Below are 15,124 nucleotides of genomic sequence, written 5' to 3' on the forward strand. Positions count from 1 at the left end.
ACTGCTGTGGTCCACATACTTGCTTTAAGAAGTTTGATAGGCATATTGAGGCAGACCAAAGTATTTAGAGGCTACAGTTTGTGGAACTTTGTACTAATTAGGTATGTGTGTGTCTTAGTGGAGAGAGAGGGAGAGAGGAAGTGAGAGAGGGGGAGGGAGGGAGAAGAGGAGGAGGAGGAGGAGGAATGGGTTAAAGAAACAGCATAGCACATTAACAATAAGTGAATTTGGCTAATGTGATACAGGTATTTTTCTGTACTTTTATCTATACAGCTTTGCTATAAAATTGGAGTTATTTTTGGCCAAAGAGAAAGTACAGTGGGTTCGGTGCTTGCCTTGTAATAGTGACCAGAATTTGATCCCTGGCATCCATATGGCCTCCTGAGCCATGTCAGGAATAATTCCTGAGTGCCGAGCTAAGAGTAACCCCTGAGCATTTTTGTGTAGCCCCAAAACCAAAAAACTTGAACACAAAAATTGGAGTAAATTTTACATAATCACGAATCACGAAATCCCGTTGATCGTCAAATTTCTCGAGTGGTCTTGGTAACCTCTCCATTTGTCCTATCCCTGAGATTTTAGAAGCCTCTCTCTACTCGGCCTTCCCAATGATGCCGCATTGGAGGCTCTTTCAGGGTCAGGGGAATGAGATCCAGCTTGTTACTGGCTTTGGCATATGAATACACCATGGGAAGCTTGTGAGGATCTCCCATGTGGGCAGGAAACTCTCAGTAGCTTGCTAGTTTCTCCAAGAGGGAGAAGTAGGTTATAAGATATTTCATGGCCGCTTTTCAGCCACACGCATCTGGGAGCTTGCTTTTAAGTCTCTGGATGTTGGCAGTTGATGGAATTACACACACCTGGGTTCCTCTGCCAGTACCTTCATGCATGAGGCTTGTCTGAATGTGTGTAGATAGGCCTTGAGCATGGCTGTGGCTGGGTTCTGGAGGTCTTCGGCTGCCGGGAGCTCTGCTCAGGGCGGGGAGGGAAGCTGGAGCCCATCCCCTCCGAGGGGCACCGGGGAAGACAGCCAGGTGTGTGGGCAAGAGACTTTTAAAATTTTACATAAAAATTAAAGAAATATTAATATGTTGTATTTAATAATTATATTTATATTGATAAGTTAAATATATGTTTATAAATAAAATTTTTAATATAACTTAAATTTTTGTAAAATTGTTTTAAATATCATTAATATGCTACTTATCTATAATTATTTCTTTAAGTATATAAATCAGTCAATTGAGTGATGAGGAGCTATCTGCAATTTTCTTAAAAAATGTTAAATCATATATTTTTAATGTTTTGTTTTAGTTTGAAGATTATTTTAAACGTGAAGATTGTCTATATGTTGTCATCTACAAAAGTATGTCTCAACATTTTGTCAACTGTGGCCCCCTTCTCACCTATTTTTTCTTGTGGCCATCTATTTTATCAATTGACTCCCCAGTCTCATGGATGGCTTTGTATGTTGTGTCCCATCTGTGGTCACCTTGGGATATCCTGAGGGTTCACAGGGGGCATCTGGGCCCTGAATGAGAAATGTTGATGAAGAATAGCAAACTGAGAAAATTTTGTTATAAATATATATCTAGATTAGAAAGTACATAAAGGCATTGCTATATTGGTATGTAGATGATTTTACTAAAAGTTGTTTTATTTTTGATCGTTATAAAATCTTAATGCATTTAATTTTTTCTCATTCCATTAAAAAATAAATTTCAGATGATATAACACTAAAAAGTCAGTTTTAATTCATAAAGTGTCAAAATGTACAACTCTTACTGGAATATCTTTTTCTAGAGATTTATGCCCATAAAATCAATCATCCCAGCTCCTGGCACATATAATGACTCTCGAACAGCTTTTAATTCTTCAAAGAAAACACAAACTCTGAAAAGTGCCCCATTTGGTCAAATAGCTGATCGATTCACACAGGTTTCCAAGGGACAGGAAATTCCAGGTTAGCCATTTATATGAATATTTAATTTTTTAACTTTATTTCTTAATTTTGATAAAATTTAGTCTCTGATTTACAATTATATCTATATCTAATTTTCAAGCATATAGTGTTTCAACACCAGCCCACTACCAGTGTCATCTTTACTCTACTAATGCCCCAGGGTTACTTGCCCTCTTCCCCACCAGTTGCTACCCCAGCCTGCAGCATTAACAGAAATGTGTCTAAGATTAATTATTGTAGTCTGGGTCCCTTGCTTCGAGATTTATGGCTTTATGTTTTGGATATTAATACATACCACAGCTCTACACCACCCAGGTGTCCAAATTTGCCCCTGTTACTTCACATTTGCCATTTCTTATTTTCCCTTCTACTTATGTCTTCCCTGGACTTTTCCTTACTGTAATGTAGGGCCAATAACTCATTTCCCTTTTTCCCTTTTGTACCTGATGTTCCTATGCCATATTATTCAATAAATCATAGATATGTGGAATAATTCAGTATTTGACTTTGCTCTTCTGACTTTATTTAGCTTGATATCCTCCAGTTCTATACAAGGAGCAGTGAACTGGATGGTTTCATCATTACCTCTGGCTGCATATTACTCCATTGTGTATAGTTCATACCTTCATATCCACACATTTGTCATTGGACACAGAGGTTGGTTCCATAGCCTAGTTATTGTATTAAGTGATTCAATGAACAATGGTGTGGAAAGAATATGTCCTTTCAAATTAATGGTTTTTTGTCTCAGGGTTAGAAACCAAGTGAAATTGCTGGCTTGCATTGAAGCTTTATCTTTACTTTTAGAAGGAAATTGCATGATCTTTTCCAGTGGGTATGAGCCACACATTTCCACAGCAGTGGATAAGAGTTAAATTTTATCAAATCCCCATAAGACAAGTTGTTTCTAGTATTTCTGGTATGTGCCAATCTAATTAGAGTAAGATTATATTATATTTTTCTATTCTTTTGTATTGACTTGATAATAAGTGATGATTAACCTCTTTTCATATAACTACTAGATATCTGTCTTTTTACGAGAAGAATATGTTTATTTCTTTTCATATCTGATAGGCCATTTGCTTTTATTAGGCAGCCTATACAAAATTCTTTCAGGGTTAGCTTAGTTATAGCAAATAACTTATTTTTCTGAGAATATTTTATGCTTCAATCAAATTTAAATGATAACTTTACAAGGTGGAGGACTTTAGGTTTGAACTTTTTCACTCAGAACTTTGAATATATCAGTTATTGGTCTGAAAAAGTATAGATGACCCACTTTTTTTTGTCTACTGATAACTAGTATTGTTATTTTCCATCCTTTCATTCTGAGCCTGCATTTATCCTGTGAATTTAGGTGTTTACTATAGTAGAAATTAATTATATTTTGTTTCCTGATCTATCCAATTTATCTATCAGTTTCCTGATTGATGCCATTTAGTGGGAGAATTTAGTCCATTGACATTTTGAGAAGCTATTGATAAAAATGTGATTTTCATTATTTTTTCCTATGGTGCTCTTGGTTACTTTTGTCCTTAGATGTTTGTTTTTTTGTGGGTGACCATTTAGTAGTTGTTATCATGATGGACTAAGTGTAGCAAATGTCACAACTCTTATTTGGGTGGGAATAGTTTTAATCCCTACCACAAATCTGAGTTAAAGTCTTGCAGAGGAGAGGTTCCTAAGTTGAAGACTTTTCTCCTATAATGTTTTGAGATATTTCTTGTGAGTTTGATATTATTTTTCCTTGTACTTTAAACATTGCTCCTCTCTAGCCACCCTAATCTCCCTCTTTGGTTCCTGTTGTTTTATTACAGTGTAGTTTTGATATTTTTCTCTTTGAATATATTTTGTTTGATCTCTCAGGGCCTCTTTAATCTGTGCACAGGTCTCCTTGCAGTAATCTGAGGTGTTTTCAGCTGTCATTTACTCTCGTTAGTGCTCTTAATCAGGTTGTATGATAGTTTCTTTTAATCTTACCCATTTAAGTATTATACATTTTCTACATTTAAAAGTTGCTTTTCTATAGCTCTTCTTTTGGGAGGGAGGTAGGGTCACACCCAGAAATGCTCAGGGCTTATTTCTGATTCTCTGCTCAAGTATCATTCCTGGCAGGCTGGCGGGGACTCTATGGGCTGCCAAAGAATGAATTCACACATTTGTGTGCAAGGTGAGACCTTACTCACTGTACTGTCACTTCTATTGCTCTTTCTTTTTGGTGCTTGTATGTTTCAAGATCACTGATACCATTTATGACATTCTGATTTCTGTTGCTGTGACATGTATTTTAATTTTATTTTGGGTCTACTTGTTGGATGATCATAGTATCAACTTTTCTTTTCTTTTTGGGTCACACCTGGTGATGCACAGGGGTTACTCCTGGCTCATGCACTCAGGAATCACTCCTGGCGGTGCTCAGGGGATCATATGAGATGCTGGGAATTGAACCCGGGTTGACCGCTTGCAAGGCAAACGCCCTACTGGCTGTGCTATCGCTCCAGGCCCCATAGTATCAATTTTATGGTCACTGAAAGTAATATAACATATGATATTCAATTTTACTAAAAAGATTTTTGGGGAATATCTGATCAAATATTCTAGCATTCTTAGTGGGTATTATAGTACACAGAACTAATAACATTGCAACATATTCACTAATAATACTTTAAATCAGATCCTATGTATTATTCCTCTATATTAGAAAAACCATATCATAAGGCAGTTATGTTCCCCTTTTACTTATCATACGATGATGAAAGAGTGATAGGATAATCCTAAAAGACACTTCTTTTCAAATTACAGGGAAAACTGGTGGCCCATAAAGTTAGGGCCTAATATACTATTATTATAGGATAATAGCAACTCAGATTGTCTATAACTAGAATCATGTTCTTGGCATGATTCCTGCCCATACAAATTTTAGGGTCCATGAGACATTTCAGAATTTTGTACAATGGTAGGTACGATTCCTTTAAAAAAATTGTAGGGATGGACAGACAATACAGCAGGTAGGGTATTTGTTTTATAGTGACTGAATAATTTTGCATTTATATGAAGGATTTTTAAGTTACTTAATTTTAATGTAATCAGTTTAAAGGAAACAAAGTATATTTATCTTAATATTCTTAACAATTTTAGGTCCTGGGTTCTATAATATCCAGAAAACTGCCATGACAGAAAACATTAGCAGCAACTGCTTGAAGAAAAAAAAGAAAAGTGCATTTGGTTCTTCGGTTGCTCGAACTTTCTTCCAGATTGAGAAAGATAATTTTACTACTCCTGGTCCTGCTGATTATCAGGTGAAATCACGAATTACAAATTCACAAAAATCCCGTTAATCACCGATTTCTCGGGCAGGCTCAGTAACCTCTCATTTTGTCCTTTCCCTGAGATCTTAGAAGGCTATCTTGACTCAGCCCTCCCAACAATGTCGCACAGGGTGTGGGGGGGGGAGGGCTCTTTCAGGGTCAGGGGAATGAGATCCAGCTTGTTACTGGATTTAGCATATGAATACACCATGGGAAGCTTGCAAGGCTGTCCCATGTGGGCAGGAAACTCTCAGAAGATTGCCAGTTTCTCTCAGAGGGAGAAGCAGGCTACATGATATCTCGCAAAGTGGCCGCGAGCTTCTGAGAGCTTGCTCTTAAGTCTCTCTCTGAAAGGTGAAATGCAAATACAAAATAATTCTTTAAAAATAATAGAAAGTGTTTAGGTTTGTTTTAAATAAATATGATGTATATACACATATTTTTAATATAACGCTACTACTAAAAGTATTTTATATAATGTATGCATAATACAAAAAATAATCAGTTCTTAGCCATATTTGTTATTTCTTATTTTATCTCTGAAGATCGCATAAACACTTGTTTAAATAATTTTTATCTTAAGTTTACACTACTGTATTTTAAGAATAAGTATATATTAATCATACATTAATTATTTTCAAATGCTTCTTCAGTTTTTATAATTTTGCTTTTTTCTCTCTCTCTTTTGAGTTTTGGGACATACCAACTGTGTTCCAGGCTTACTGATCTTCTTTGCTCAGGGCTTGCTCCTGGCTCTGTGCTCAGGGATCATTCCTGGTGGGGTCAGGGGATTACAGGGAGTTCCAGAGATTGAACCAGGGTCAGCCACATGAAAGGCAAGTGCCTTACCCACTGTATATTGATCCAGTTCCAACTTTTATAATTTTTCTGTAGAAGTCTTCTTATTTATGTTAGATTTATTATTCCTTGGTATTTAATGCTTTTAAATTATATTATTAATGGTATTTTTTTAAATTTTATTTTATTGAATCACCATGTGGAAAATTACAATGCTTTCAGGATTAAGTCTTAGTCATACAATGCTGAAAAAAAAAACATCCCTTCACCAGTGCCCATATCCCACAACCAAAGACAAAAAAAAAAAACCCAAAAAAACAAAAAAACACAGTATACCTCCCATCCCGCCCACTCCCGCACCCCCCCCCCTGCCCTGTAACTGATAAATTTCACTTTACTTTCTATTTACTTTGGTTACATTCAATATTTCAACACAAACCTTACCATTATTATTAGGAGCACCCCACTAGAGTTAGACCTGTTGTGAAGAGAAATGAGGTCGCGCGGCGGCTACTGCGACCGCGCGGTTTTATATTTCTGTACCCCAACAACTAAGTCCAGGGAGATTTCCTCCAGATATTCGATCATTGCAAGCTTGTAAACCCCATCTGTGGTCGTCATAATATGGTGGTCCCCACGCCCTTCATGCCCGGGAAGGGACAGGCGAGAGAGAAATACCTTTTCCCTCCCGGGCGGGCCTGGAGTCACAGCTTAGTTCTCTGGCTGGAGACAATCTGCAAGGAGCAGTCCATGTTGTAGTTGGTTCAGCTGGGTCTGGATTCACGCGGGTGCAGCCTCGGAGGAGCTGCACACGCGTGTGGCCCCCGGGGTCACATCTCGGCAGCGGTGGACTATTAATGGTATTTTATTTATTTATTTATTTATTTTCCTTTTTGGGTCACACCCAGTAATGCACAGGGGTTACTCCTGGCTCTGCACTCAGGAATCACCCCTGGCGATGCTATCGCTCCAGCCCCTAATGGTATTTTAAAAATATTTTTATTGTTGAGTTTCTGGGATTAAAAAATAGAATAACCTTGGGTAAAATTTGTCTTACTAATAATCTATCACTAATGCAAATTTAAGGTTGATTATATAATTTATTAAGATTTTTTGACAAGCACTTTTGAATTGTATCTATATATTTGTGAATTGCAATTATATTTTTCTCTAGTTGCTTAATATTTTATGTGTGTGGACTTTTTCTCACAACCTTTCTGTAACCTAGTAAAAGTTCAGAATATTCTTGGAGCTTAAAAATAATATCCATCTCCAAAACAGAAAAATATAAAGATAGAAATTCAATAAAAGCTTCTTTGTATGCTAATAAAAAGGATTATGTAAAATACAAAATAGGAAAAGCATAATGAATCAGAGATACTGAAAAGTGACAAAATAATAGATTTAGTAGATAATAGCATTGAGTAATAACTGTATATTCCATTTGTTTAGGGAGATTTAAGTTACATTAAACATGTTGAAAGATGTCATAAATAAAAAGACATTTTTAAGATTCTCTAAACAGTTCTGTACAGTATAGATTAAAGTTGAAGGATATGATCCTTCCCAATTACAATTCTCTAAATTTTTTTGGCTATAATGGAAATTTTGTGATTTCATTTAAATTTATTCATTTTTGTTGTATTTCCCTGAAAAATATTAATAGAATTTTAATAGGGATTGCACTGAATCCATATAATACTTTGATAAAAGATTATTTTAACAACGTTAATTCTTCTAATACATGAACATGGACTATCTTTTCACTTCTGGTTTTATCTTTTAATAATGATAACACTTTTCCTGGGGACTAGATGAGTTGGACTAAGGAACTGTGCTCAGGGCTTAATCCTGGGTTTGTTATTACGAATCATTCCTGGCAATGTTCAGGGGGACCGTATATGATACCAGAGATAGAACCTTGATCGACCACGTGCAAGGTGGAACCAGTTACCTATACTTTTTTTTATATCCTATTACTTCATGAAATAAATTCTTTTTGGTCCAATTATAAATGGGACGTTTTTCTTTTATACTTTATCTTCTATTTTTGTTTGCATACAGTAGCATGACAGGATTTTTCTAATGAAATGTAGTCTGCCAGTTATATTACTTATTTTTGTCATTTCAATAAGTATTTTTGGGGCTAGAGTATAGTTCAGTGAGTATACAACTGACCCTGGTTCAATTCCCAGCATTCCATATGGTACTCTGAGCACTGCCAGGAGTGATTCATGAGTGCAGAGCCAGGAATAACACCTGTGCATCCCAGGTGTAACCCAAAAAGCAAAAGCAAAAAAAAAAGTCAAAAAGCATAAAGTATTTGGGCTTTTCTGTGTGTATTATCATGTTATCTGCAATAGTCTTAAGTATTTTTCTAATTGTATTCTGTATACTTACTTAATTTTTCTGAATTCTGAAGATAGGTGTTTCATAATATGCAGAAAATAGAGAAAATAATGCTAGTACAGGAAGTAGTGCTAATATAGGAAATCTTTATTTTGTGCCTGATACTAGAGGAGAATTTTAGTTTTTTGCTGGTTACTACAATGTTACCTATAGGTTTGTCGTACATAGGTAGTGATTTAGATAAGAAAATCATTTTGAGAATATTGATTCTTCTGATCCAAAAAACATGAAATATTTTCCCATTTCCTAAGATGTCTTTCTTAAGTGTTTCAAAGGTTTCAGTGTATAGATCTCCATCTTTTGGTAAGTTGATTCCTTAGTCCTTGATGTTATTGGATACCTTTAAATGGGATAGTATTTTAAAAAATTTTATTGAATCATCGTGAGATAGTTATAAGCTTTCATGTTTGGGTTACAATCACACAACGATCAAACACCCATCCCTCCACCAGTGCACATTCCCCACCACCAATATGGTCGGCATATCCCCTCCCCCCACCGCCTCCCACCTTTCCTGCCTCCATGTCAGACAATATTCTCCATACTTTGTCTCTACTTTTGGCCATTATGTCTTGCAACACAGACACTGAGAGGTCATCATGTTTGGGCCATTATCTGCTTTAGGTACACATTTCCCATCCCGACTGATTCCTCCAGCCATCATTTTCTTAATGATACCTTCTCTATCCCATCTGCCTTCTCCCCTCCACTCATGAATCAGGCTTCCAGCTATGGGGCAATCCTCTGGCCCTTGTATCTACTGTCCTTGTGTGTCAGCCTCATTGTTATTCTATACTCCACAAATGAGTGCAGTCCTTCTATGTCTGTCCCTCTCTTTCTGACTCATTTCACTTAGCATGATAGTTTATCCATTTATAATAATAATTTATGATAGTTTATCCATTTATAAGCAAATTTCATGACTTCATCTCTCCTAACAGCTGCATAGTATTCCATTGTGTAGATGTACCAAAGTTTCTTTAACCAGTCATCTGTTTTAGGGCACTTGGGTTGTTTCCAGATTTTGGCTATTGTCAACAGTGCTGCAATGAACATACAGGTGCAGATATCATTTTGACTGTGCTTTTTTTGCATCCTCGGGACACATTCCCAGAAGTGGTATTGTGAGGTCATATGGAAGCTCAATTTCTAGTTTCTGAAGGACTATCCATATTGTTATGTGTTTCTTCTAAGCACTTCTTTTGCTATGTCCCATAGATCTTGATCATTTGTTTCTTCATTATTATTATTTTCAGTGAATCATTCTATTTCTCCCTTGATTTTTTTTGATTCATCTTATTTATCAGTATGTTGTTCAGCCTCCAGGTATTAGAGTTTCTTCACATCTTTTTTCTCTCTTATTGTAGGTTTTTTTCAGTCATAATTTTATGTTTTTCTCCACACTTTACTTAAACACTGTAGTTTACAAAGTTGTTCGTGATTATTTGTTATAGGTATTCAACATTCCAACACCAAACCCACCACCACCGTTACCTTTCCTCCGTCATTGTTTCCACTTTCCCAACCACCCAATAAGTCTTGTCCCATTGTAGGCCCACAATAAATTTATTTAATATTGCTTTTTACCATTAAATGGCTAAAGGAATGAAAAAAACTTTTCCTCAGAATATTAGTGAAAAATGTTGTATCTTTCCATGGGAACATTAAGTCCTTGTCTGAAGGATTTCTAAGTTGCTTTTAAAAGTTAAGCCTTCTGTTTTAATGGTGTTGTTAGTCGAGTTTGGTTGGCTTCTATGATACATTTCTTTCAGTCTGGTGTGTTTCCCACTGCATTGACAGTGTTGTAAAGTTTGGGAATGTACGCCTGCATTCCAGAAAATCCAGAACTTTTTAACTGATCATTCCAGCTGGAGTCGAAGTTTTTACGGAGCTTACATGGCAGCAGAAGTGGTTCATGACATGGCTGCTGGGACTTCCAGAAGTACAGGGAGGTGGGGGAAGGTAACTAATCCCAACCCCAAGAAGGTCTGGAGTTTCCAGCCGCAGGGATGTATATACCTGAGATTTTAGCAGATCTAATTTTTAGTGAGATTCCATCTTGAGATGATGGGGTCCGGCCAGAGGCTTGGTAACAGCTTTCCACATCTTTTAATACTTAGTTTCTACCTCCATGGTATTATGGTCTGGTGGATGTTTGGTGTTAATTCTATGTTTATTAATTTATGTAAATTTGACCTGTCCTAATATGTTATCTCTTTTGAAGAATGTATTAGAGGAGAAATTTTTTGTGTTTTTGAGGATGGAGGGCCCTCTATATGTACATTAGTCCCAGCTCTTCTAGCTCCTCACTGAGGGATGTTGTGTATTTAATGATACTTGTTCAAATTGATCTGTCTAGTGGTGTCAGTGTGGTATTGGAATTTCCCATAACTACTGTATTTCCATTCATGTATTTTTTCAATTTTGTAACCAAATCCATAAAAAGTATGCAGATCACATGATAACATACATATAAATCCTCAAAGAGACCACCAAAAACAAATGGATACAGCAAAGTTGTTGACTGCAAAGTCAAAACACAAAAATTGGGCATGTTCTTACAAACAAATAACGAAATCAAAGAAGAAGGTCATCAAGGAGTCTATACCATTTAAGATAGTGTCCAAAAAACATCAAGTATTTAGGAATCAACTTAATAAAAGACATGGAAGGTTTATACCATGAAAACTTAAAACCATTTAGGAAAGAAATAGAAGACTTTAGAAAATAAAAAAAAAATCCAAGCTGAAGTATTGGAAGAATTAATACTGTAAAATAGCTATCCTATACAAACTACTATACACATTCAATTTATTCCCCATCCAAATTTATAACACATTCTTCAATGGCCTAGAGAAGTCAGTAATAAAGTTTGTATGGAATCAGAAGAGATGCTAAATAGACAAAACCATACTTCAAAAATAAAAGAGCTTGTTACCTAATCAGTGTGTCAGTATTTAATACCCAAGGAAGATATATTATTGACAGCTAATTTTTTACTAAGGAGCTGAGAAAATAAAATGGATCCAAGGTAGCCTTTTAAAAAAGCAGTTCTGGGAAAAAAATAGATAATGACATAAAAAAATTAAAGCTGAGTCTGTATCTCACACCTTACACAAAAGTAAATTCAAAATGAAAGACCGACATGAGCTCCCAGGTGAGAGGGGATGCCTGTGGTTTTAAAAATGCGCTGGCAGTGGGACTCAAACTGTAGCCCAGCATCTGTGCCAATGTGTGGCCCCTCTTCCCATAGGTACATGGGTGGTGGGGAGTGTAGACTCTGAGGCAGTGTGGTGAGAGGCGACAGCAAACAGAGAGACCCGTTCAAGTGGCCATCAGTTAATTTCCCCTTTCATAGTACATTGGAGCCATATCTCAACCTCCTATACCAAACTCTTATGAGGGCAGCCTTCCTACCCACATACATACAAATGGACAAATGTACATCATTATTCATTGCTACATTAGTATATGATAGATAAGATATGGAATAAACCTAGGTGTCAACGAGAGATAAATGACTTCTGAAGATATGTGTATATAGACAATGGAATACTATGCAGCATCTAGAAATTATGAAACCATGCAATTTGCTAAAATCTGGATGAAATGGAAAGTTATCATGTTGAGTGAAATAAACCAGAAGGACAAACTCAGGGTGATCTCACTTACCTGGGGCATATAGAATAACTGTATGAGGAAGGGCAATGAAATGAATGGGGGATGACTAAATTACCCAGAGTAAAGGGAGATCTAAGAGTAAAAGAATAAGAGCAAAGGAGGACTTACGTCACTGGAGAAAGATGGAGAAAGTAAAGTAATGGGAGGGGGCCAGGGGTCAAGGGCCTGGGGACATTAGTAATGTGGTGGTGTGGTACAGCTATATTTCCAAAACACAAAGTACTTAAACGCATTTTAAACACAAGGTCCAAGCTATAGTCACCAAACTTTAAAATACACCTGCCTAAGGTGGCAGTCCTGGGTGATGAGAGTGAATTTGGGAATGCTGATGAAGGGTAATTGACATTGGTAGGGGTGTTGGTCATAGAATATTATATGTCTAAAACTCAACTATAAATAACTTTTTAAATCACAATCTTTGATTATAAAAATTTGAATAGTAATAAATGGGGCTGGAGCGATAGCTCGGTGGGTAGGGCGTTTGCCTTGCACACAGCCGACATGAGTTCGACTCCTCCGCCCTTCTCAGAGAGCCTAGCAAGCTGCCGAGAATATCTCACCCACACGGCAGAGCCTGGCAAGCTACCCAGCATATTTGATATGCCAAAAACAGTAACAAGTCTCACAATGGAGACATTACTGGTGCCTGCTCAAGCAAATCAATTAGCAACGGCACTGACAGTGAATAATAAATGGGCGAGTCAGTACTCAAAAAATATCATTGTATTTTTATAGGGACTTCATTAAATCTTTATAATGCTTTGTCAAGTTGTAATTTCTAAAATATAAAGCCTCCTAATCCATGAACAGGGCTTTCCTTTCCTCTTGTTTGCTTTTACTTCTTTTAGAAATAAAGAACTGTGTAAAATACTTATAAACTTTATAAAATACTTAAAAAATTTTCTTTGTATAAGTATTTTACTTCTTCCATTAACTTAGTTCCCATGTGTTTCTGAAGCAGAATTGTGAATTGTATTTTAAAAATTTCTCTATCTTTTGTTCCAGTTATTTGCATATAGAAGAGCAATGGATTTAAGTGTGTTATTTTGTGACTTTCCACTTTATTGTATAATTTTATTATTTTCTAGAAGTCTTTTTGTGGAAACTTTAGGATTTTCTAAGTACAATATCATATCATCTACATATAGTAAGAGTTTAATTTCTTTTCAGATAAGAATATCTTTAATGTCCCTTTTACCTAACTGACTTAGAAAGAATTTCCAGTATGGATTTCTAATATGAATGCCTATTTTGCCTAATTTATATGTAAGGGATTCCCAGCACTATATTAAATAGTAACGGTGAGAGTGGACAATCTTGTCTTTTAGAGGTAAGGGTTTGAGATTTTCACCATTGAATTTGCCATGGTTTGAAAAAGCTCAATGATTTTAACATTTATATGAACACTCCTTTAATCCCTATTTTTGTTGAGTGTTAATAAATGTATGTTAGGTATTCTCAAATGCTTTTGTGGCATCTATTTATCTGATCGTGTGATTTTTATATTTCCTTGTAATTATGTGGTTTATTATGTTGACTGGCCTGCATAGATTTTACCATCATTGCTTCCCAGGGGTGAAGGCTACTTGATATAGTGTGTGAGCTATTTGATATATTTTCAATTCTGTTTGAAATATTTTGTCAAGGATATTTGCAACTATGTTCATCAGGGATATATTTCTAAGGTATTTCTTTTTCATGATGTATCTATCTGTTTTGGGGATAAAGGTAATGTTTACCTTATAGAAATCGGAGGCATTCCTGATTTTTCAACTTTCTTAAAGTATCTGGAAAGGATTAAGTTTAGGTGGTCATTAACTGCTGGAAGAAACCACTAGTAAATACACTGGGCCTGGGTTTTGGGAGAAGACTTTTGAGTATCATTTTGACTTTCTTGTTAGTAACTGACCTGTTATTGTGCTCTATTTCCTTTTGATTCATTCTTGAAAGTTTATAGGTGTCAAAAATTATACATTTATTCTCGAATCTTCAGTTTTGTAGCATGAATATTTTCGAAGTAATCTCTGAATGATGTTTTGATTTTAATGTGGTTGAACTATCAGTTGAATTTCTATAGTTCTGTTGTTTCTTTCCTGTTTTACTTCTCATTCTATCTCTATGGTACCTTTCCATTTTAATTGGTTTAATATGGATTTCTCACCTTGTGAGTTTTTCCAATGCTTTGTAAAGCTTTTTTATTCTTCCAAAGAACCAGATTTTGGGTTCATCAGTTTTTAAAATTGTTTTTTTTATTTGAATTTCATTAATTTTTATTCTAACATTCTTATTTCTTTTCTTCTGTTATGTTTACAGTCATTTTGCTGGTCTTTTTCTAGCTTCATAAGATGTGCTTTCACTTATGTGTGACTTTTCTTGCTCTTAATGAATTCTTCCATTTCTATGAGCTTTCCTCTTGGTACTGTGTTTTTTATTCGCAAATGATCTCGTAGCTTGCATCTTCATTCTCATTTGTTGCCAAGAATTTTCTGTGTTCCTCTCTTACCCATTGATTATTCAGTAATTAATTATTTCATTTCAAGTGTTTGGGTTCTCTCCTAATTTCTGTTTATTATTATTATTTTTTTTACTTTAAACTTCATTTTATTTATTTATTTTTTATATTATTGATATTTACTTTTCCATACAATTTCTATTTTATTTTATTTTTTTTAATTTATTTATTTTTAATTAGAGAATCACCGTGAGGGTACAGTTACAGATTTATACACTTTTGTGCTTATACTTCCCTCATACAAAGTTCGGGAACCCATCCCTTCACCAGTGCCCATTCTCCACCACCCGTAAACCCAGTGTCCCTCCCACCCTCCCCAATCCCATCTCCCCCCCACCCCACCCTGCCACTGTGGCAAGGCATTCCCTTCTGTTTTCTCTCTCTAATTAGCTGTTGTGGTTTGCAATAAAGGTGTTGAGTGGCCGCTGTGCTCAGTCTCTAGCCCTCATTCAG

General features: G+C 35.8%; 1 protein-coding gene across 1 annotated transcript in view; it reads left to right on the forward strand.

Annotated features, from left to right (window-relative positions):
* STPG2 (sperm tail PG-rich repeat containing 2) overlaps positions 1-15,124 on the forward strand; it is a 204,935-nt gene that overhangs the window by 115,042 nt on the left and 74,769 nt on the right. The window contains exons 8-9 of the mRNA XM_055127269.1: positions 1,804-1,963; positions 5,102-5,262. Of these exons, the coding sequence (XP_054983244.1) occupies positions 1,804-1,963; positions 5,102-5,262 (321 nt within the window). The remainder of the gene's footprint in view (positions 1-1,803; positions 1,964-5,101; positions 5,263-15,124) is intronic.

This window comes from Sorex araneus, chromosome 1 (assembly GCF_027595985.1).
Source record: "Sorex araneus isolate mSorAra2 chromosome 1, mSorAra2.pri, whole genome shotgun sequence".
Lineage (NCBI taxonomy): Eukaryota > Metazoa > Chordata > Mammalia > Eulipotyphla > Soricidae > Sorex > Sorex araneus.